The 19,859-nt window shown below is 47.6% G+C and overlaps 11 protein-coding genes across 11 annotated transcripts; 5 read left to right on the top strand and 6 right to left on the bottom strand.

Annotated features, from left to right (window-relative positions):
• Nucleotides 1–46: 46 nt before the first annotated feature.
• Nucleotides 47–2,846, top strand: RhiXN_01535 (condensation domain protein; the record flags this gene model as incomplete). The annotated part of the gene is made up of 9 exons (XM_043321354.1): nucleotides 47–154; nucleotides 207–340; nucleotides 377–459; nucleotides 504–772; nucleotides 805–1,127; nucleotides 1,190–1,545; nucleotides 1,601–2,051; nucleotides 2,135–2,480; nucleotides 2,682–2,846. The coding sequence occupies 9 exons, from the start codon at nucleotides 47–49 to the stop codon at nucleotides 2,844–2,846; spliced, it is 2,235 nt and encodes a 744-aa protein (XP_043187177.1).
• Nucleotides 2,847–3,335: 489 nt separating this feature from the next.
• Nucleotides 3,336–4,711, top strand: RhiXN_01534 (uncharacterized protein; the record flags this gene model as incomplete). Its single annotated transcript, XM_043321353.1, has 4 exons — nucleotides 3,336–3,631; nucleotides 3,696–3,826; nucleotides 3,882–3,974; nucleotides 4,029–4,711. 4 exons carry the CDS (start codon nucleotides 3,336–3,338, stop codon nucleotides 4,709–4,711), a joined length of 1,203 nt encoding a protein of 400 aa, XP_043187176.1.
• A 400-nt stretch (nucleotides 4,712–5,111) lies between these two features.
• On the bottom strand, nucleotides 5,112–6,081 carry RhiXN_01533 (C2H2 zinc finger; the record flags this gene model as incomplete). Its single annotated transcript, XM_043321352.1, has 2 exons — nucleotides 5,112–5,423; nucleotides 5,479–6,081. The coding sequence occupies 2 exons, from the start codon at nucleotides 6,079–6,081 to the stop codon at nucleotides 5,112–5,114; spliced, it is 915 nt and encodes a 304-aa protein (XP_043187175.1).
• Nucleotides 6,082–7,400: 1,319 nt separating this feature from the next.
• RhiXN_01532 (ribosomal protein S21e) lies at nucleotides 7,401–7,848 on the bottom strand (the record flags this gene model as incomplete). The annotated part of the gene is made up of 4 exons (XM_043321351.1): nucleotides 7,401–7,432; nucleotides 7,483–7,650; nucleotides 7,704–7,749; nucleotides 7,834–7,848. The coding sequence occupies 4 exons, from the start codon at nucleotides 7,846–7,848 to the stop codon at nucleotides 7,401–7,403; spliced, it is 261 nt and encodes an 86-aa protein (XP_043187174.1).
• A 169-nt stretch (nucleotides 7,849–8,017) lies between these two features.
• RhiXN_01531 (scavenger mRNA-decapping enzyme DcpS) lies at nucleotides 8,018–8,913 on the top strand (the record flags this gene model as incomplete). Its single annotated transcript, XM_043321350.1, has 5 exons — nucleotides 8,018–8,134; nucleotides 8,192–8,265; nucleotides 8,319–8,419; nucleotides 8,477–8,652; nucleotides 8,719–8,913. 5 exons carry the CDS (start codon nucleotides 8,018–8,020, stop codon nucleotides 8,911–8,913), a joined length of 663 nt encoding a protein of 220 aa, XP_043187173.1.
• A 159-nt stretch (nucleotides 8,914–9,072) lies between these two features.
• On the bottom strand, nucleotides 9,073–9,892 carry RhiXN_01530 (The BTB (BR-C, ttk and bab)/POZ (Pox virus and Zinc finger) domain; the record flags this gene model as incomplete). Its single annotated transcript, XM_043321349.1, has 2 exons — nucleotides 9,073–9,555; nucleotides 9,647–9,892. 2 exons carry the CDS (start codon nucleotides 9,890–9,892, stop codon nucleotides 9,073–9,075), a joined length of 729 nt encoding a protein of 242 aa, XP_043187172.1.
• Nucleotides 9,893–10,567: 675 nt separating this feature from the next.
• On the top strand, nucleotides 10,568–12,613 carry RhiXN_01529 (Serine carboxypeptidase; the record flags this gene model as incomplete). Its single annotated transcript, XM_043321348.1, has 11 exons — nucleotides 10,568–10,787; nucleotides 10,853–10,916; nucleotides 10,970–11,031; nucleotides 11,083–11,200; nucleotides 11,253–11,319; nucleotides 11,375–11,734; nucleotides 11,791–11,966; nucleotides 12,017–12,140; nucleotides 12,194–12,259; nucleotides 12,316–12,456; nucleotides 12,518–12,613. The coding sequence occupies 11 exons, from the start codon at nucleotides 10,568–10,570 to the stop codon at nucleotides 12,611–12,613; spliced, it is 1,494 nt and encodes a 497-aa protein (XP_043187171.1).
• A 383-nt stretch (nucleotides 12,614–12,996) lies between these two features.
• Nucleotides 12,997–13,765, bottom strand: RhiXN_01528 (The BTB (BR-C, ttk and bab)/POZ (Pox virus and Zinc finger) domain; the record flags this gene model as incomplete). The annotated part of the gene is made up of 2 exons (XM_043321347.1): nucleotides 12,997–13,299; nucleotides 13,352–13,765. 2 exons carry the CDS (start codon nucleotides 13,763–13,765, stop codon nucleotides 12,997–12,999), a joined length of 717 nt encoding a protein of 238 aa, XP_043187170.1.
• Nucleotides 13,766–13,989: 224 nt separating this feature from the next.
• Nucleotides 13,990–15,250, top strand: RhiXN_01527 (pre-mRNA-splicing factor SLT11; the record flags this gene model as incomplete). The annotated part of the gene is made up of 6 exons (XM_043321346.1): nucleotides 13,990–14,056; nucleotides 14,112–14,140; nucleotides 14,193–14,456; nucleotides 14,498–14,679; nucleotides 14,731–14,872; nucleotides 14,924–15,250. 6 exons carry the CDS (start codon nucleotides 13,990–13,992, stop codon nucleotides 15,248–15,250), a joined length of 1,011 nt encoding a protein of 336 aa, XP_043187169.1.
• A 71-nt stretch (nucleotides 15,251–15,321) lies between these two features.
• RhiXN_01526 (alpha-ketoacid dehydrogenase kinase) lies at nucleotides 15,322–16,855 on the bottom strand (the record flags this gene model as incomplete). The annotated part of the gene is made up of 6 exons (XM_043321345.1): nucleotides 15,322–15,451; nucleotides 15,503–15,970; nucleotides 16,025–16,039; nucleotides 16,090–16,242; nucleotides 16,296–16,451; nucleotides 16,503–16,855. 6 exons carry the CDS (start codon nucleotides 16,853–16,855, stop codon nucleotides 15,322–15,324), a joined length of 1,275 nt encoding a protein of 424 aa, XP_043187168.1.
• A 438-nt stretch (nucleotides 16,856–17,293) lies between these two features.
• RhiXN_01525 (N-glycosylase/DNA lyase) lies at nucleotides 17,294–19,847 on the bottom strand (the record flags this gene model as incomplete). Its single annotated transcript, XM_043321344.1, has 9 exons — nucleotides 17,294–17,524; nucleotides 17,584–17,720; nucleotides 17,765–17,789; nucleotides 17,855–18,048; nucleotides 18,351–18,461; nucleotides 18,512–18,630; nucleotides 18,706–18,908; nucleotides 18,959–19,337; nucleotides 19,402–19,847. 9 exons carry the CDS (start codon nucleotides 19,845–19,847, stop codon nucleotides 17,294–17,296), a joined length of 1,845 nt encoding a protein of 614 aa, XP_043187167.1.
• Between the last annotated feature and the right edge of the window lie 12 nt (nucleotides 19,848–19,859).

The following is a 19,859-nucleotide window of genomic DNA, read 5'->3' as shown; positions in this document are numbered from 1 at the left end:
ATGTAGGCGCTATGAGGTTAACGTTCAATGCCTCGGGCAGGCAGCTATGGCCAGGGTTTTGTCGCATCTATCGGAGCAGAACGATGTGATTTTTGGTCAAGTAGTTTCTGGGAGAACCCTTCCTGGCGCAGAGGAAGTGATTGGACCAGTATTTGTAAGTGGCAGAGTTACTATATCGAGACTTAGAACCTATCGTTATATATCAGAACACGATCCCTTGTCATATTGATCTGTCGCTATATCGGACTTATGGAGACTTATTGCGTGGAATCCAAGGCGCCAACAACGAAGCCTCTCATACCAGCATGCGTCGCTACGGTCAATCCAACGAGAGCTGGGAGTCAGGACGCTGATAGATGCTCTATTCTTATTCCAGCCGGACACAGCTCACAACCCCACCAGCCTACCGCCCATATGGGATCCACTTGATCACAATGAAAGGAAGAGACAAAGACCCAGGTATGCGAACCAGTTTTCTGATATATGGATGAGACTAAGCTAAGGCTCCAATTTGAAGTATGGACTCAACATCGAGCTTCACCAAAGCTCTTCTGGCTTCACGATCCGTGCCTCTTGTTCTGCGGCTGTCATGAACCAGGCGAAGCTTGGGGAACTACTTTCCGAATTCAAATATGTCCTTCATCAAATAACTATGAATCCATCTAGCCTCATCCACATCCGACACAACTCTCGTCCAGACTCGATAAAGCCTAGTGGTGATCCAAAATTCCAACCCCTCCCTCAACCCAAGCAACCCATATCACTGCATATAGTTCCGATTTTGACGGTTGGACGGCCGCTCAGATTAAATTTAGGGACCTGCTCGTTACATTCACTAAAATCCCTGCTTCTAACATCCGGCCATGCTCCCAACTCGCCACGCTAGGGCTGGATTCAATATCTTCCATTCAACTTACGAGTATGGCCAAGCGTGCCGGAATCAAACTGTCTGCCGCGGACGTTGCTCGGAGCACCACCCTCGCAGATGTCGCTACGATCATCGCCAAAAATTCCGAGATGCCGGAACCCGCTAACAAGAAATCTGCACCGCTCCTGTCTCCTCCGCTTCTTGAGGGCCACGTTATTGCTCAGGTCCGTCAAACTCTACCCCTAGCCTACAAGATGCTGTCGAATTGTTCGCGCCGGTCACACCTGGCATGGACTTCATACTATCTTCTTGGGTCCGAAGTGGAGGATGGCGATTCCAGCATGCGTTTACTTTCAAGGTTGCACCGTTTGTAGATTCTCCCAGGCTACATCAATCATGGAACAAACTTGTTGAACGACATGCCATCTTGCGCACGGTCTTTACCGTTCTTGGCGATCAAAATATTCTATGCGTTCTTAAGCCCGGATCAATCTCAGCACCCTGGAACGAAGTAATTGTTGACGGGGCCATAGGCGATCTTGAAGAGGTTGGGAAAATCGCAAGAAGAACTGTTAGCGATCCTCCGTCACTTCGTAATGGGCCGGCCGCGAGGTTAACTTATATGCGCGGAAAGGAAGGTGACTATTTGATTCTCGAGATGCACCATGTGTTATATGGTAAGTAATAGGCTTGGATTATGGATCGGACCTGATGATATTCTTCGTTTTACAGATGCATGGAGTTTTAACATGATTCTGCGGGATCTAGAAGATATTTACCTTGGGAAAGCCCTCCCTGAGAGAAACGACATAGGTCGACTAGTGAATTCAATTGCCTCCCGAGAAAACATACAGGAGCAGAGGACCTATTGGGAAACTGCACTTCAGGGTTTCGAGCCGTCGATGGCGGAACCACCGACCAATGCTCCGTCTGGTGCATACTCCTCCTTCAGTTTGATGGCCATCGGAAAGTTTGTCAAGCGTACCCCTACACCACTGCTGCTTTCATTGGGAGCACTTCAAGGGGCCGCTGCCATTCGGCCACGCCTCTCTCGAACGGCCCGTTTATTCACAAGCGGTCTGGCAGCTACCGGTATCTGCCTCTCCGCTCTGTCTCTTGCTCGGATCATCTTCCCGAAACTGTTGCCCCAGATGCTCGTACGCACTGCGTATTCCGCGACCTCGTATTTGGCTTCAGCACCTTGAGCAAATTGTCTATAGAGTGGGGCATACCGCTGCATATAGTCCTCTTGGCATGTTGGGCTAGGGTTCAAGCAAGGCGCTCAAGCAATGGGGAGAGAGGTGTAGTTTTCGGGCTTCTACACAATGGACGCGGACTCGATGGTATCGATGATATTCCGGCCCCTTGTATCAACGTATTACCCGTCTACGTGCACAGTCCGTTGGGACAAAATGTCTCGGTTGTAGCGCAGTCTCTCCAGACAGACCTCAGATTACGCTCTCCCGCAGTACAGCAAAGCCGGCTCCGAGATGTAGGCGTATGGGTCGGAGCTCCTGGTAAACCACTGTTCCATTATTTCGTGAACATGTTGAAGGTTCCCTCTACAAGCGACGGAGATGAGACTTCGGCTAGTATTTTAGAGCGCATAAAGGTGAGGGGACAATTCATCCTTTGGAGGAATCGGTAGCTTGACAACACCTTTCCTTTTAGGTACCTAATAGTCCGGTGGCCACTCGGAGCATAGAGCCAAACACCTTCCGGCGATCATTTAATCCGGCATATGAGGCTATGCCGGAAACTCAGGCGAGTAGCGAGAAGTATTGTTGCATGTGGATGCTGACCGGTAATACAGGACGACTGCATGATCGAGGTGTTCTTCGACAGTAAACGGGATAGCATAGGCATGGAAGTGACCTGCAAGTCTGGGGTCCTGAGTCAAGAACAGGCGCAAGAACTTGCTTTAGAATGGAGAAATGAGGTTCTGAATGTGTTCCGCTCGCAGCCCACTGTGGCTTGATTCTCAAATATCTGATTCCCAGTGTTATCCTCTAATCTTATTCACTGCATATTATGAACGAAAGTGGCTAGATGTCTTATTTAATCAAGTGAACCCTGACAGACTGGATCTTACGATTAAATACGGACAAACGCTGGGTGCAAACAGAGCCATCATGTGACAAATGGTGGTGCGAGTAGACCTTTTGTTCTTGTGCAACTGGACCATGGTCTTTGGGACATTGGGGCGGGACCAAAATGCGCGCCTAGGGGTATAAAATGCGCGGCAATTACAGACACGTTGCTCCACACGTCCCCGGTCCCTCTGGCAGCTCCTAGACTGGATCAGGCTAGTAATCTGAATTACTGAAGATCATTTGCCGTATCCTTCCGGCCTCGAACTAACCCTCTTACGTCCTGAGCTTCTCGCGTAGGCTACTCCCTGGTGCGAAATTCTCCATAAAACAAGTATCCGACATTCTTCCTCATCCCGACCACCTTCAGCTCCAACATGATCCTAGAACTAGCCTCGGACAACCCATTGCACACTCTTATTCGTCTTCCCAACTCCGATAGTGTTATATATCGCATAACATCCGTTCAGAATCTCAACCACCTTGGTGAATTGCAAGGCTGGACTACTACGCTTTCCGTCACCGGCCCGGCAAGTTCCTCCGCGTCAAAAAGCAAGGCTCGTCGAGATGTTGCGACGATTGTCTGGGATCATGACGGGGAGACCGTTACGATGACAGACTCGGGGAACACGATAGCCAGTCATTTGGTTTTTGACTTTCAAGAGCGCAGCCAGTGAGTCCGAGTGTTGGACTGTCATGCGTCAACAGCTCAATATTTTTACTATTACCAAACATAGGCGCCCACTAGAAATTGAAGTAAGGGATGGTTTGGTCTGGAAGGGTGATATTAGTGGGTTGCATTTGGTGCAGCAGGGCTCGTCTAAGGAAACCCCTGTTGCGACTCTAAGGCCTTGCCGAAGATTCATCCGTATGTGTACTTTGGCAAACTTCTTCAAAAAGCAATTGACCCATAAAACTCCTAGATGGAAGACTTGTGCGCAAAGTCATGCAGAGATTCGATGAGCTGGACATCTCTGATGCCGTTATTGATGAGATTGGTTTAAATACTATCATGGGTGAGTGCAAACACCCCCGTATGTTCGGCTCGGGAACTAATCAGATTGGATTAGCAACATTTACTGTAATTACTACCGCTAGACAGAGGCGGTTCGGGATCGTTCCCCGAAAGGTCACCGTCCCCAACTCTTCTGATTCTGAGTCTGCTGGGTCCTCCGTGCAGTACGAAGACAGCGACAACGAACCATTAAAATCAGACAATAGCGAAATTCTGGAGCCTAATGATTCTGACTACGATTCTGAGTACCAGTCCGAGGATCCTGATGCGCCCTCGCCCCGCTATACATCCCCTGGTACTTCACACGTGCCATCCCATACTCCATATACATTTGCGTCTTCCTCCAGGGCTCCTGTTGAAGATGACAACGTTACACCTCGCGCCAATCAAACCGGGTTCGACGATGTACTTATTGTCAACCCCGAGTCACGACGCCCGTCCGCTCAGTCCGGTGTCAACACGGGATTCGAAAATGACTTCAACCCCAATTCTGATCCCGTAACCGGCCCGACAACCGTTACCTCGGCTCGCACTCATTCAAGTGGCAAACGCCATGGGAAGGAGAAGCACAAGGAGAAGCAAAAGGGTGACGTGCTTGGAGCACTGCCCTTAACGTCCGCCTTGGCTAGCCTCGGATTGGGTATACGGAACAGTCGTAGGCGCAGTGCCGCTGAAGGGAGCGATGAATCGGACGAACGTCTCAAAAAATGGGGTCGTAGTCGTGGGCTCTCCTTCTAACGGAGATGTCGAGTTCCTCCGCCTTACACGACCACAAGCATCATGACATAATGATTGATTTTCAGCCCGGACTCGCGAATGCTTTTTTCATCATCATCATACTTGTACCCACGTTGTAGTCACTAACTCTTTTTTCTGGCCGTGTCCTTTTGTAATCCTCTTCTGTGTCGTCAATCCACATCGAATATTGCTCATCCAACTACTCACGAACACGAACTTACAAAATTTGTGAGTATATGCGTATATTTCTGTAAAGGAGTGTGTTGTTCCATTAGCATACATGAAGGCATGAAAGTGTAAGTTACATAAATTCAATAATGATACAGTTCTTGGCAAGGACATCATAGAAGAGGAAACGCATAAAGATTAGCATAGTACACGTATTTTGCGAACAATGGGTCTAAAATCCAGGAACAGTGGTGTCTTCGTCATCGAGGCATTGCATTATGGCCTTCAAATCGTGTACAGGAATACCGGTTCGCTTACTCGTCTTCTGGCATGCCGTTTTCTGGGCTCTCCGTCTTAGGATAGGAACATCGGCGTGTTCCGCAGATATACTGCCTTTAAGAAGTAGCTCTCGAATTATTCGTGTATGGTAGGCCTCGCAGTGAGCATTGGAGGGGCTATCCCAGTGGCGACCCCGTGCATCCGAGCGCTTGAAATGCTTCCCACAGCCGAGACATTTGTAAGGGGTTTGTCCGTTGTGCACGCGCTATTAAACCAATCAGCAACCGTTGGCTCTATCAAGCGTGAATTATTTTGCGTACCTGGTGGCGGACCCAGTCATGCATCCTCGCAAAGTCCTTGTCGCACGGCACATCCCCTGGTACAATGTTACCAGGATGACGACATCCATACGGTCGATCAGAATCCCCGCTGGGAGTGGGACTATTGTATTGAAGAGAGCGTGGTTTGTCGACACTGCTTTTTCGAGAAACTCGCGAGCGACCGGCGCCAGAGTGACGAGTTGGGCGTCGGACTGGAGTCGCAGGAGGAGACAGAGTTTCAAAGGTGTCCGACATGTTGATTGATGGAGATTCGGTCGGGGAAATACTGGTAGAGGATGAGGACGAGGATGAGCTCGAGGAACAAGAAGAAGATGGCGTGGTCAAGTAGCGCATTTCGTCGTAGCGAGCGACCGAAACAACCGGAGCCTTGCGAGTGCGGGTGGGAGGCAGCGGAGTAGCGAATACAGATCCCGATTTAGTGGCTGGCGTTTCCGGCCGGGGAGTATTCAACTGTAGCTTAGAAAGTTGACAGAGTTCGTCATACGCATTGTGGCGCCGAGTACGGACTGGTCGGTCAGAAGGCGGAGGGCTGAGTAGTCCATTGGTGACGATACCACCGGCGGGTAGTTCCAAGGTGGTCATCTTGGGCGTGCGGGGTTCAGAGGGGAGGAGATGGAAATTGGAGCAACAGGCGCTGTTAGCTGAGTTGGTACAAGCACGTCGGGAGCGGGTACTTCAAAGAGGTTATTGCCGACATCAGGCCATTCATTTCCCCAATACTGACTTAAATTGAGCTGGGCCCCATCACGTCTGCTGGGCTACAAGTCACTGGGTTGTTATCGTTTTGCATACCCCAGACGGCGTCAGACCGAGGTTGGAGAGTATGTCTAGAGATTCCGAAAAGAGACTATCCATCTGTTCGTATTTGATAAAACCGCTCGAACAGTGAGAGGAAAATTAGTGAGCTGGGTCAAGACGTTGTACTGTTCATCAAAGAAAGGTATAGGCTCCATGGTCTGAACGACCTCTCAGTGAATAGTCTCATTGGTAAACACGAGCTCTGCTTACATGCGGTATTAGTGGATCGAATATTAGTTAAATTTAGTCAAGTGTCTTATCAATAGCTGTAGACCTTTCTGTCAACACGAGTTCAACAGTTTAGTTTAAGGAAGAACTTGCCTGTTCCGCTTCCAGCGCGGTCGTAAGATCGTAAGAACAGAGTTGCTCGAGTACGAGAAAGAATTCGAGCCGAGGGGATGAGTAGATTGGTTCACCTGTACCAAACCACTCCGCCTTAAATCCTCCAAGGTGATGAACGTCAACTTTCTCAACTAGGGGAGCACGCGAAACTCAAGAAAGAGCGTTTGCTGAAACTCCTGCCTGTTTAAGGCGTCCCATTCTTCACAAATCGGGAACGTGCTTCATGAGAAGACTAAATTATGTCCATAGGAGTAACGGTCCTTGTTCGTCTCATAGGCACGGATAAGCATATACGTTCATCAGGCGATCCATTAGAGAAGAGTTTTCCCAAATGGGGACGGTCTTTGTTTCGTCAGGGCTCGAAGTATAAGCGCTTGAGTCAGTTTCTGGCATAATTTTCCATACAAAGGGATTGTCGCCTTAATCTCGAGTCTCAGGCGTCAATTCGCGGTATGAAAGCTCAATCTCCGGCGAAGCATATCACATATCGGGTGATACCGATGTTTACTTCGTGTTGAAACCTGCGTGGTCGTGGGACCTCGTGCATACCCCTATTAGTTATGAGCGGCCAATTACATACACGTACAAGGGCAAGGTGGATAGAGCCTTGGCTAGACGACTCATAGTGTATGTGTTCGCGATGAAATGGGTATTCATGGGTTTCAAGGCAAATATCATGATAAACTCGCCCAGAATGATACAACGATAATGCACAAAAATAATGACAAACAGCGAATGGGCTCTAAATCCAGGTGTAATGATCATTTTTGGTAAGACCACACGTTCTTCAACACTGTACCAACCAATTAAATTATGAGCTACGGGTGATATATAGCTACTTACAGCCTGCCTTGGTCGCTAGCCTGTTCAAGCTGTCATCAGATTCGCCCATTGCTCGGACCTGGCCGCACAGGGCAAACATAGTGGAAGTGCCAAGTGCCTTGCCGTTAGCATCCACATCAGCGATGCTGATTTGAACGGACGCGTGATCCTTGGAGGTAATCAAGCGGTCTATAGATATTAATTTTTAGTTTGTTGTTAAATTATTAAGATACGATACGTACTGGTCGCCGCGCACTTGCGAGGGACGTAGAGATCAACGAGCACACCCTACATAGTCAACCAAGAATGAGCTTGAAGATGTTCCCGGGACAGACGCCCATTGGCGTTCATTTTTCTGCAACCATAACTTACCTGATCGTTCTCCATTTTAGATCGCTGAAATAGGCGTCTACGACGTTGGTGTGTATGGACGATGTGTTTGGATCCGGTAGAGTGGCTGTCGATTGGAACTGGCTAGTTCGATAGGCGCCAATGATTGCACAGCCACGGATTGATTGGACCAACCGGTACAGCTACGAGCTTTGACTTGTTTAGAATGTCGTATCGGTCGGCTCTTCGGAACTATGTTCTCTCAAAGCCAGAGGATCTAGGCTCTGATATTCTACTCAGCGAAAGCGAGCGCTGTATAACTATATTTGATAAGTTTCCCAAGGTGCGATGTGTAGCCACCTATTGCACCGCATTCTCATCAATGGTGGGCTCCTTGTAGGCCATGTTCCATTTCTTGATACTCCCCAAACTCGATAAGACAGTTACAGCCGGAGTTACGACAAATTTGTCAACGTTTTTGAGATGGGATAAACAAGTTGCATTGAGTACTTACACTATATGAAAAGTGATGCAGAAGCGGCCAAGTTGATGATTGAAGACGAGATGACGAAACAACACGGCTTCCAATGGGATGTGTTCATAGGGTTTCATGCGGTTCCTTCTATGGGTGAGTGACACCCCGGCGTTTTTGACGAGAATACGAAAGCGAAGTATCCAATAATAGACCACGTCCATCTTCATGTTATTTCTTCGGACCTTTGCTCACCAGGGCTGAAAAAGAAACAACACTATAACTCTTTTCGGCCGGACATAGGTTTTTTCTTGCATCTTGACGATGTTCTCAAGTGGTTTGACTATCCAAGCGCAACACCGTTCTCCAAAGGGCCAACATTCGAATCGGTATGAACAAATTTCAGCTTGTTGACCACGCGAACGCTCTAACATATTACTTTATTTGAATCGAAGAACGCGATTATATCGGCACCAAAGTATGAACCATTGCTAAAAAGGGGGCTTGAATGTTTCAAATGTCAGGGATTATTCAAGACAATTCCTCAACTCAAGGCTCATTTGAAGGAAGAATGGAACAGCCAGAAAATTGAGCACCAGAAGAAAAACAAGCGTCCACGAATTGGCAGCCCTGTGGAAAGTGTATCATGAACAAAATATCTCAAATCATACACGTGATTATCACATTATGATTATGGATAGTAAACTGAGAACAATCATTCTAATTCTTAATTAAGCTGTAGTCTTTAGAGCATAGCTAGCGATTAAACAGGTATTTATACTCAGGACGCTGAATTGATTTCACGGTATTTAGAGCGAGTATAATGGATCGAGTACTTCCAATTCGTTTCGTACAATTTGCTTGACGTTTAAAGCCCATTGTTCAAAGATATCCTTCTTCCCTATCGTTACCGCAACGCAACCAATGCATTTGAGTGCTGAAGTTCGCGAGGCAAGCAGCACGAAACAGATCGTTGCATTCATGCATTGGTTTCTCCAACAGTTCATCGTAGAGCTGGCGAAGCCAAACAATGCAATAGTCTGGCACACGGGTAGTACGCGTTCCTGGGACTCCGGATCCAGACCCATGGCTTGATTTCGAGGTTGGGGTGCGTGACTAGGGCAGACTGGTAGCGCGGCTCCATGGTTTTTATCGTCGCCTAGAGCCGATAGCTGGTAGCACCCATATTCCTGGGGGGACCAAATTAAAACTTGGTCTAAAATCTTAACTCGTGCTCCCTGCGCCCCAACCAGCCCGATGACGGGAGCCGCTTGCGGGAAGTATTTTGCAAGCTGCAGAAGCCGTCGACCGTGAGTAGGTCCCGCTCTTCGGCCGAAATGACTCGGCAGTAAGTGCTTGTATGGCAGGAAAGTTATGTGTCACACATAGATAAAAGACACGCATAGGATCGAGTGTCATAAGTTTGCTTCCCAACGTGACAGCTTCTTCGATGAACTTGGTCATCCTCTCAACATCGTATTTCTGTGAGACTTTCATGATCTTTTCGAGATGGTCGATCGTATTGATATGAGGAGGAGCGACTGGATAAATGAATGCAAGCATCAACGAAATCGATTCAGCATCTTCTGCGAGCTCTATCGGATCGGGTTTTGTTGCTCCATAGAACATGCCTCCAAACACCGTGGATGCTATCCCAAGTATAACTGAGTGTGCATTAAAAGTGGTGCCATCGCATGATTTGAGAATAATGTCACCCCCTACAGGGGGTTGAAAGGAGAAGGTTTGAGATCCCGCCTCCTCTCCTATATGTGTATCGTTAGGATCGACATGATGTAGGAGCTAGTGTTGATTGTCTGTAGATGAGATATGGAGGAGGATTGCACAGTGTGGTGAAGGAGATGTTGGATAGCCACCCGTTGCCACGTTATCTACAGCTCAGCGCCAGACAACACGGCATATACGCATTCAGCCACGTGTTGCTAATATGGACCTATTTAGCATATTTCTAACAAGTATCCTGAGAATCGTGGTCGGTGAAAATGAATATCCAGTTCCTGGAAACTTATGATAGCTAAGGTTCTGATGCCGTAGGATATAGAGTACAGTCTTGTACTGTCCTCACCTCCTAATGGATTACTTATTATTTATGTTACGGCGTCTTAGACAGGCTTCAAAAGAAACCATTCAATTCCGTACCATGGAATTAATCAACTACTGACAAACAAAATTTCGGCGAGAGTACTCTTCTCGATATTCGGCCTGGCACTCTTCTTCTAGCTTCCATCTATAAATCGCATCTTTAGTCACTCCTAGTTCCTCCGTTGTTCACCTCCTGCTACCACCATGATGCATTCATTAGTGTTAGTTGGGTTGCTCTCATTTTTATCTGGCATACTTGCCAATACTGTTCAACAATTCCCAATTATCAACGAAGTGATTGGCGGCATTCCTCTGGCCAACCATAGCTCATCTAAGAGCAAAATTCGACTTGAAGCCAACGGTGCCATAAAAGACGCTATCGCACCCGGTACTCTGCGTTATATCGAGAACTCTGGAATTTGTGGTATGCACTTATAACTATCTAGCGGAGCTGTTATCACTAGATTCACACTATAAATTGGATTTCAGAAACAACCAAAGGAGTTTACCAGGCTTCCGGCTACGCCGACTTGACCGCTCGGCAGAGCATGTGGTATGTATGATACGAGAATTGAATATCAGTGTGGATTGACGCAAGGCGGCTAGGTTTTGGTTCTTCGCTGCGCGCAAGAATCCTGATACAGCCCCTCTCGCGCTCTGGTTAAACGGTGTGTATACTATTCCCTCTTCAAAATTTCATTCTTACTGTTTTGGGATAGGTGGACCCGGAAGCTCGAGTATGATTGGGCTGTTCCAGGAGAATGGACCTTGTCGTATGAACGAGGACGAGTTGACAGTTAGTCATAACCCATACTCATGGAATGAGTACGCAAATATGTAAGTCCTGGACGGGAGGATGTCCCAAGTGTTAACCATAGCCCATTTCAAGGCTATACATCGACCAGCCTATCGGTGCAGGATACTCTTATGGCCAAGAAATAGTTGAGTCCTCAAAGGTAAAGGCGAATCATGAACTGGAAGAGCTTTTAATAATCGGTTCGGTTGAATTAGGAAGCCGCTGTTGCACTATGGAATATGCTTCAAATCTTCTTCTCTGACCCAAAGTTCAGCGGGTACGCATCTCGCGATTTTGCTATTTGGACCGAATCCTACGGAGGACACTATGGACCCGCTGTCTCGGCATATTTCTTATCACAAAACGATGCTATCGACGTAGGAACAGTCACCGGGATTAAAATTAATCTGAAGGTTCTCAGCATCGGGAATGGGATGACCGACCCATACGCACAGTACCCTGAGTTCATAACGTATGCATTGTCGAACCCATACCAACGACCTCTCGTGAGCGACTCGACAATTACAAAGGCCAATAACTCGCTGTATGCGAGTCCCGATGGGTGTTTAGCCCGGGTAAGTGCTTGAAAATTGAGATTAGACCTACCAAAGTAGACAGTTGAAGCACGCAGATCCAAAGATGCAATAATCAAGGGAGTAACACCGACTGCAGCTTGGCGCAAGCTATCTGCAACGGACAGGTTCTGGACGTCTTGTCAGGCGATTATGATGTCTATGATGTTCGGGTGAAGAATCCGAATCCATACCCATATAACCCAACTGCACTCCTTCAAAACACAACCTTTATGTGAGTCGCCGGACCCATGTTTATACAAAACTAATAATCAACAACGAAAGGGCTCAAATAGGAGCCCTGAGCACTTGGCAAGCAGTTAGCTATGACGTGTATTACAACTTTGCCGGAAATGGAGACTGGATGCGGAGTTCAAGTCCAGACCTGGAAAAGGTCATAAATGCAGGGGTAATCAATTGTATTCCCTGGACCGGCCATTATCTTATTGACACCCACCATAGGTTCGTACTTTGGTCTTGGCCGGAGATGCGGATTATATTTGCAATTACATGGGGGTTGAAGCCACAGTGAGTCGGATATATCAGTACCAGTCCGAAATGCGGGTTCTGACAGGCTATACTAGGTGGATAGATTACAGACCAAATTTACTTCAGAGTTTCAACAACAAGGCTGGAGCAATTGGACGGTTTCCGGATATCCAGCTGGAGTGTACAAGAACGCCGGAACTTTTTCTTATCTTCGAGTATACGATGCTGGACACGAGGTAGGGATTTGACCCTCTGGCAGTATAAATGATTATGGCTGAATTGATCAATTGATTACAGGTTCCAGCATACGGAACAGATAAACTGGAAGTCGGGCAGGCAGCCTTGGAATACTTTGTTCAAGTTATGCAGGGAAAGTCTATTTCGTCCACCTGATGTAATGCATATAATGCACATATCACCGTCATTCTTAAAATCTATAAAACGACCTGATTATGACAATCAATCTGCTCTCAGCTGCGCCTTTCATTGAGATATCGGTTCTCATCTGCTACCACATTTGCTCCCAATAGGATGAATATAGTTTCGAGGTGATATGAAATTACAGCCGGTACCAGAGAGCATGTTCCTAAAAGCACACACTCAAACACTGTCATACCAGAATATGAGACCTCAAAGAGTATATAGTTGATCAAGCACTTTAAGTTCTTTATCAATATGTTTTTTAGCCGCTTGTACCCATTCCTCAAACATTAAACGCTTGGCTAATATTTGAGTAGTGCAATCATTGCACCAACCGAAAGTCCATCCATGATTGTTCAGAAACCATAAAATGCTGAAAGCATCTTCGCATTTATGCATTGGTTCGGCAATAAGTCTGGATTCAACCATTCTAATCCAGCTTCGAAACCAGCTTGAGGTATATCGGCCATCAGGTTGGCGTGTTTTATCCCAGCAGCTACGACACGCCATACGTGGGATATAGTCGTCACCGTTTGACTGATGAGCTTGCTCGGCTCGAGGGAGCCTGAGCGAGGATACGACCCTAGGCAATATACGCTGTCGAATCGTCTGTGCTCTGATAATTCCAATCGCAGACGACGCCTCTGGGAAGCACCGAGCTGGGTTTACAACGCCCGAAATAGTGAGAAGGTTGGTATGCTTTGGACGAACGGCCCGTCCGGCGAATACTCTCAGGGTAGGAAACCCGTATTTGACCGAGGCACGAAACACTTGGATGGGGTCAGAATGAATAAGTTTGCTCTCTGGTGGGATGGATTTTTCGACTATATCGATCATTTTAGCGATACCGTATTTTTGAGAGAATATCATGACCTTCTCTAATTGGGCTGCTGTGGCAATTTTCGGTGGTGCGACAGGATAGATGAAAGCCAGCATCAACGAAATAGTCTCCGCATCTTCAGCAAGTTCAATTGTGTTAGGACTGGAGGCCCCGGAAAACATTCCAGCAAAGACTGTAGATGCGAGACCGAGGACAACAGAGTGGGCATTAAAGACAGTGCCTTCACATGACTTCAGAACGACGTTACCCCCTGTAGGAGGCTGGAAAGAGAATGGGGATGGCATTGTGGTCTTGAATGAGTATATATGGCATAGATAAGCTGGTATCAAATGGATTCAGTTGCCTCATCAACTGGTAAGACCCAAGTACCGGGCTATGGTGGCTCCTGCCACCTGAATTGATTTATAATTACCTACAGACCGGCGCTTGATGGGTTACATCAGCTCAGTCTCGCTAGGCACAGCCACGAATCTGCCACTCAAACTCAACAACATACCCCAGACTGAGAATGCCCAAGGCAGACATCAACAAGGCAGGCTGGGAGCAGAGTGACTTTCCAATTTTATGCGAGACATGTAGGTCCATAAGACGGGTGTCTGGAGGCAAGTGCTAAGCTACGCTCTGTTATAGGTCTCGGCGACAATGCGTTTGTCAGGATGGTGCGTGGTGTGGTGGCGAGTTTCACCATTATTCTGATGATTTCCTTGGCAGTCTAAACAAGAGTATGGCAGGGAATGCGGAACTTGTGCTCGTCCATTCACCGTATTTCGCTGGAAAGCAGGCGCTGGTGGTCGCTTCAAGTCGACAGTAGTCTGCCAAACTTGTGCGAAAATCAAAAACGTCTGCCAAACGTGTCTGCTTGATCTTGAATACGGTCTTCCGGTCCAAGTTCGAGACACTGCATTGGGGCGAAAGAACGAGGCGCCGAGTAGTGAGGTCAACAGGGAGTATTATGCCCAAAATATGGACGGAAAGGTGAGTTCCTCCTTATTTCAATATAAAAAATATGTTTACAGGTGTGGTCATCACAGCTTGAAGCCAACCAATCTTTGCTCGATTCTTCAAGGGCATCATCGGCTGCCAAAGACATGTTGAAATCACTCGCTCGTACTGACCCTTACTACAAACGTAACCGGGCTCATCTGTGTTCTTTCTTTGCGAAAGGCGAATGCAATCGTGGCAACGAATGTCCCTACCGGTGAGTATTTCAGCCCCTGACCCTCTTGGAATTTCGCTAAGATTATCATAGGCACGAGCTACCGAAGGAGAACGAGCTATCCCATCAAAATATCAAAGACAGATTTTATGGGCGCAACGATCCCGTAGCAAAAAAGATCCTCTCGGTACATGCAACAAAACAGGGCCTGGAACCTCCAGAAGATCAATCAATTGTGGGTAATCATTCACCTGGATTTCATGGCCGTAGTTGACATTATTTTCAGACCTCTTTGTTCATTTCGTCCCTGCCAGCGGATGCCACCGAGGCATCCGTACGAACTGCTCTTCTCAACTCGATTCCCTTCATCCCTCCGACGGCTGTAAAATCGGTCGTTCATGTCGAAAAGAGTCGATGCGCATTCATCAACTTTAAAGAACGCAAGGATACGGAGCGGGCGGCCGAGGCGTGGGCTGGCGGAGTCGAGGTAGATGGTACCAAAGTTAACGTCAAGTGGGGGCGATCTCGTGGAGCGGCCGCAGGAGCGACGCCCAGCGCAAGCACATCGAGTGGCAGCGGAATGGCGACCCGGATGGTCACTGCTGCAGATTAAATGTTCACTTGGATTGTTTTATTTATGTAATCCTACGGGTACTTAATGTATTGTACAACAGGTTGGACCAACTATATTACAACGTCCGCGTCCTCATCAAGGCATTTCAGCTTGATAAACACGTCAGCTCCATGCCCATACAACGATATTAACTGCAAACTTCCACCAAAATACTTGGCGTACAATTGTGCCATTGGGAGACTTTCGTCTTGTTAGCTTGTGCCGGGCTAGAAGAACGGCATTGATCCTCACCCATATCCCAACCCGGCAATAGTCCCCATCCCTGTCTGAAGCCCTCTTCCAGCGATTTCCCCAAACACATTACCTGCCCCTGCGCCCGAGCCACCGCCCATCGCAGCTGCCCCTCCAATATGCTGCGCTGCATATGGTCCACCATCATCCTCGCCAATCTGGGCCAAGCGACCAGCGGTCGTGAAGGCATAGGAAAATATGCGTGACAGATTGGTTGGAGGTACGCCTCCACCTTCATCCCTGACTCGAATGCTGAGGTATGAGGGGGAAGAGCCAGATGGTTTATCTCCGTCCGAGGTTGCGGCTGGATCTTCATTGTCAACTATAGTGCTGGAGGGTGCCATGGGCGGTGCAATCGTGACTGTGACTGGGGGAAGGTCATGCATAGATCGTTTACCGATTTTTTGATGGTGTTCTACTGTTGCACGGTACGAGTTCTTGAGAATCTCCGTCAGGATGTATTCGATGCTACACGAACGAGATATTGGTGAGGAGGCTTGTCGTATAATAGCATCCCCTTACTGTACAGGAACATAACTAGAAACCTAATCAGACTCAACCAAAATTACAACTATTGAAAAACTTACGCGAACTTGGTATCTACAATCCCATCGATGACTAGAGGGGGCGTGGCGCCCAGGGTGGCTTCACAAAGTTCGCTAACAAACGCAGCACACATTCGTACCATGTCTGCAGGTGCACAGTTGGCACTTGCAACCCCCACTTCCCCTACAGATTGCCTCCAAATATACGTGTAAGTAGAAGACAAAACATTATGAGTGAAGACTGCCACCTCTTGCCAAGCCGTTGTCCACTCTGTTCCCTTACGGCTCGGGATAAGGCAATATGCTGCTCGGCAATAAGCCGAACAGCAATTCTTCCTCTGATAGAAAGGTCCAAAAACGAGGAAATACGATCTTGATTTAGGTATTTCGAGCATTCCTGGAAGCTTGATAGTGTATTAGAGAACACTTTAGAGCATGTGAACTATGAAAATCACCCTTTGGCTATCGTAGGAATGTCATTTGCGTGCATCTCAACTAGACTTTCCAGTTCTCGAGAGAATTCGTCGTTATCTTCCAGATCCTTCACTTCTGGAAATGTTGCAAGGCGCTCAAACGACGAGTGGTATAGTTTATGTGTTCGCATTATGAATGGGTTCATCCCGACGATAAAAGGTAGACTATCCAAAGCTCGAACTCTCTGAACCAGCCTCCTTGGAAGCTCCGCCCGAACATAAGATGCAGATTCTAGGACAGACTCTAGGGTCGGTGGGTTAGCGAATCCGCGTAACGTCTTCAACGGAATTGGCCGGGGAGGCAGCTGTTCGTATTCGGACAAAAGAGCCGCCATGCTTTCTGAGTTGGGCCCGGGGACACGAGCGTGTGATACGTAGCTATTCACGTATTTTGGCCATTTACCCGGCTTGACTAACCGTCGGGAGAGCATGGTGGCCGGAAGGTGGATGAATGCGAACCGAGTCAGCCAATAATCAGCGTAAGCGCCGTACGGTCACGTGGGAAGAAGGAAATATAAATGCGCCTGGGAAGCAAATTTTGAACTCAACGCAACCTTCAAAGACAGTGCCGTCATGATGTCTATTCCACAACTTGGCGGCGATTCGGTTCAGCGAAGAGTGCATGGGGCGGATAAAGAGCTCTGTTGACTTGTTTTCCATGATACTAGCGCGTCAGACTTCCCCGACATTTCATTTCCGTTCAATTCACCTTGATGTAACAGACCAATTAAAGTGTATAGTACATGCATGTAGTTTCCAGATTTGTTCATTTACTAATCAAACATTATTACTATCGAAACTGTTCTGGTATTGACGTTTGATTGAGGACCGCTGTTATTGGGACGACGTTGATTTTCTTCGTTTACTTCTCCTAAGTTCTCGCACTGGTCCATTCTGGGAAGGGATGCTATTGCGCCTCCTAGAGGTAGAGCTTTGAGTTGAACTCTTGGCGGGATTATCTCTATCCTCTCCAGGCTTGCGACCCCTGCGCGAACCCTTGCTCCCTTCATACATTGTGAAGTTTAGTCGGATTGAGTGCTGAACCAAATCAGAGGCATCATACCTTAGTATCAGACTGCTCTGTTTCATCCTGGGATTTGCGCTTCTTGTTCGTGGGGGAAGATATATCGAGTTTCTTAACACCATCTGCCACTTCGGCGGGAGCTATTGGTGATTCCTCGCTTGCTGCTCGGAGGGCGCCTTTAGAGTGAGTCCCTCCTCGTCCTTCATATCACGGTCTCTACTGGCGCTACGACGAATTTGTTCGTTCTGTCCCAAACAAATTAAATGGGCGTATAAATACTGGGCATGGTGCGGAGTATGGGTAAACTCACTGCTTTGGCCGCATCTGTATCTTCTTTCGTAGTAAGCTCGAGAGGCGTGTCAATCAACGGAGCTTCAGCTATCTTATTGACCTCCATCACGACGGAAACGGTATCCGCGAAGTGAACCTCAACTTCGTTAGAATTATTGGTTTTCTCAGGTTCATGGCTAACGGGCTCGGCCATAGATCGCAGAAAATGATTGCCTGACATTGTGGATGCGTTTAAAGGATAAAACTGTTCAAAACTTGAGAATTGAAGGTGGCAGGCTAGCAGGCAATAACTGAGTGCCACCTCTTACCACTTTTATCAGGCGCAACAATGGTGACGTATTTCTTAAAATGTTTGTGTATGTTTTCTTTCTCCCCTGGAGCTCGCTTGAAGTCCTTCGAGTATTACATTATAACAACACGTGTGGTGGATCTAATATCATGATGCAAGATAGCTCTACGAAAATCTAACGGAAGCGAAGCGGATCTGATTTACACAGGTTTCCCTGCTCGTCTACGCCTTTTGACTCGTTCTGCAAGCGTTAGATCTTCAGGTGTTTCTTGAGCTTCTCCTTCTCCGATCTTTAGGCTACTGTCGGGCTCGAGTTTTGACTTTCGTCTCCTTGAGGCTAGAGCAAAATCACAACAGAAGTAGGACGCATTTAGATAGATGACATACCTGGTCTTTGCGAAGATTCTTCGTGTTTGACGGAATCAGAGGTAGACAATTCGCCCAATGGGATTTCACCAGTTATAGCGCGGGGGAGGGCAACGGGAGCGTAGCACCATCGGCCACAACTGCGGCCGCAGGATTCAGTCCAAAGTTTGCAAAAGACTTCAGATCTGCGGTAAATAGAACCTGGATGTACAGACGTTACTGATGGGTCACATAGCAAAACAAGTAGTATTACCGAATGCGCCCAACCTGCATGTGGCCCCCATGTATTGGCGAATTTGCTAGCGATTTCGCTATAAAGCTTCGGGTTCATAGCCTTGGGTTGCTTCCCCTGGAATTTAAAACCATACATCTTTGTCGCTATTTGTTGAACATGGGTATCAACGGGGACCACTTCAGCCTAATTCAAGCACAATAAGTTTAAGCAACGCGGATGGGTCAATAACCAACTTTATCCAACGACATCAGCAGAATGCAGTCTGCCACTTTTGGTCCAACGCCATGTAGTTCGAGCAATCGTTCCCTGGCCTCAGATGTAGATAACCGACGTAGCTCAAATAGCGCCTTCATGGGGTCTTCATGTTTCTCACATAACATAGTTGCTGTTTTTTGTATGTACTTCGCTCTATACCCGAATCCAAGTTCACGGAGCTTGGTCTCCACGCTTGGATCAGCCAGTGCTTTTGGTGGGGGGAAGGAATGCCAAGCGGTGTTCAAAGGTGATCCGGGGAGGTCCGAGGATGAACATACTGGAGGGCTGAAATGGATGCAGAGAGAATGAACCATAGACGTTATACGAGAGATGTGGTTGTTTTGGCTGCATATGAAGCTGATGGAAGGTGCGGGGTCAGTTGTGTATATCACTGTGGAAGCTATTGTTTGGCTTACCTTACAACGTTTTCCCAAGGATCTTGTCTGAGTATCCGGATCCGAGAAAACGCGGTGCTACTTTCTGAAAAACAGCGTCTCGTTTACTCCAATCAGCGTAGAGAGCCTCGAGGTCGATGTCCAATTGGAAGTAGTCTCTGAGCCACAGCAAAGTTGAATCCTGCGCGTCGTCGGAGAGGTCTGGCGCAGCGTTGGTGGGGAAATAAGCCCTATAGAACAACTCATTCTCTGTTTGTCGAAGGCAAACGACACGGTCGTTCAAAGTAAGACGCCATTCCTCAGTGGGTAATTCATGAGGGTTTGCCTCGTCATCGATTCTGGTGTGTTTCAGGTCCTGATTGGTAGGATCCAAAGGTACCATTGTCCAGCGAAAAGATTGTCCACATTTGAGAACTGCCTTGAGATTAAGCTGAGCGAGAGGAAGTTTGATTGATTTGAAAATGGGGACCATTGATGTGGTTGA

The sequence above is a fragment of the Rhizoctonia solani genome, chromosome 16 (genome assembly GCF_016906535.1).
Source record: "Rhizoctonia solani chromosome 16, complete sequence".
Taxonomy (NCBI): Eukaryota; Fungi; Basidiomycota; class Agaricomycetes; order Cantharellales; family Ceratobasidiaceae; genus Rhizoctonia; species Rhizoctonia solani.
The sequence above is the reverse complement of the archived record's forward strand: the minus strand, read 5'-3'. Positions and strand labels throughout refer to the sequence as shown.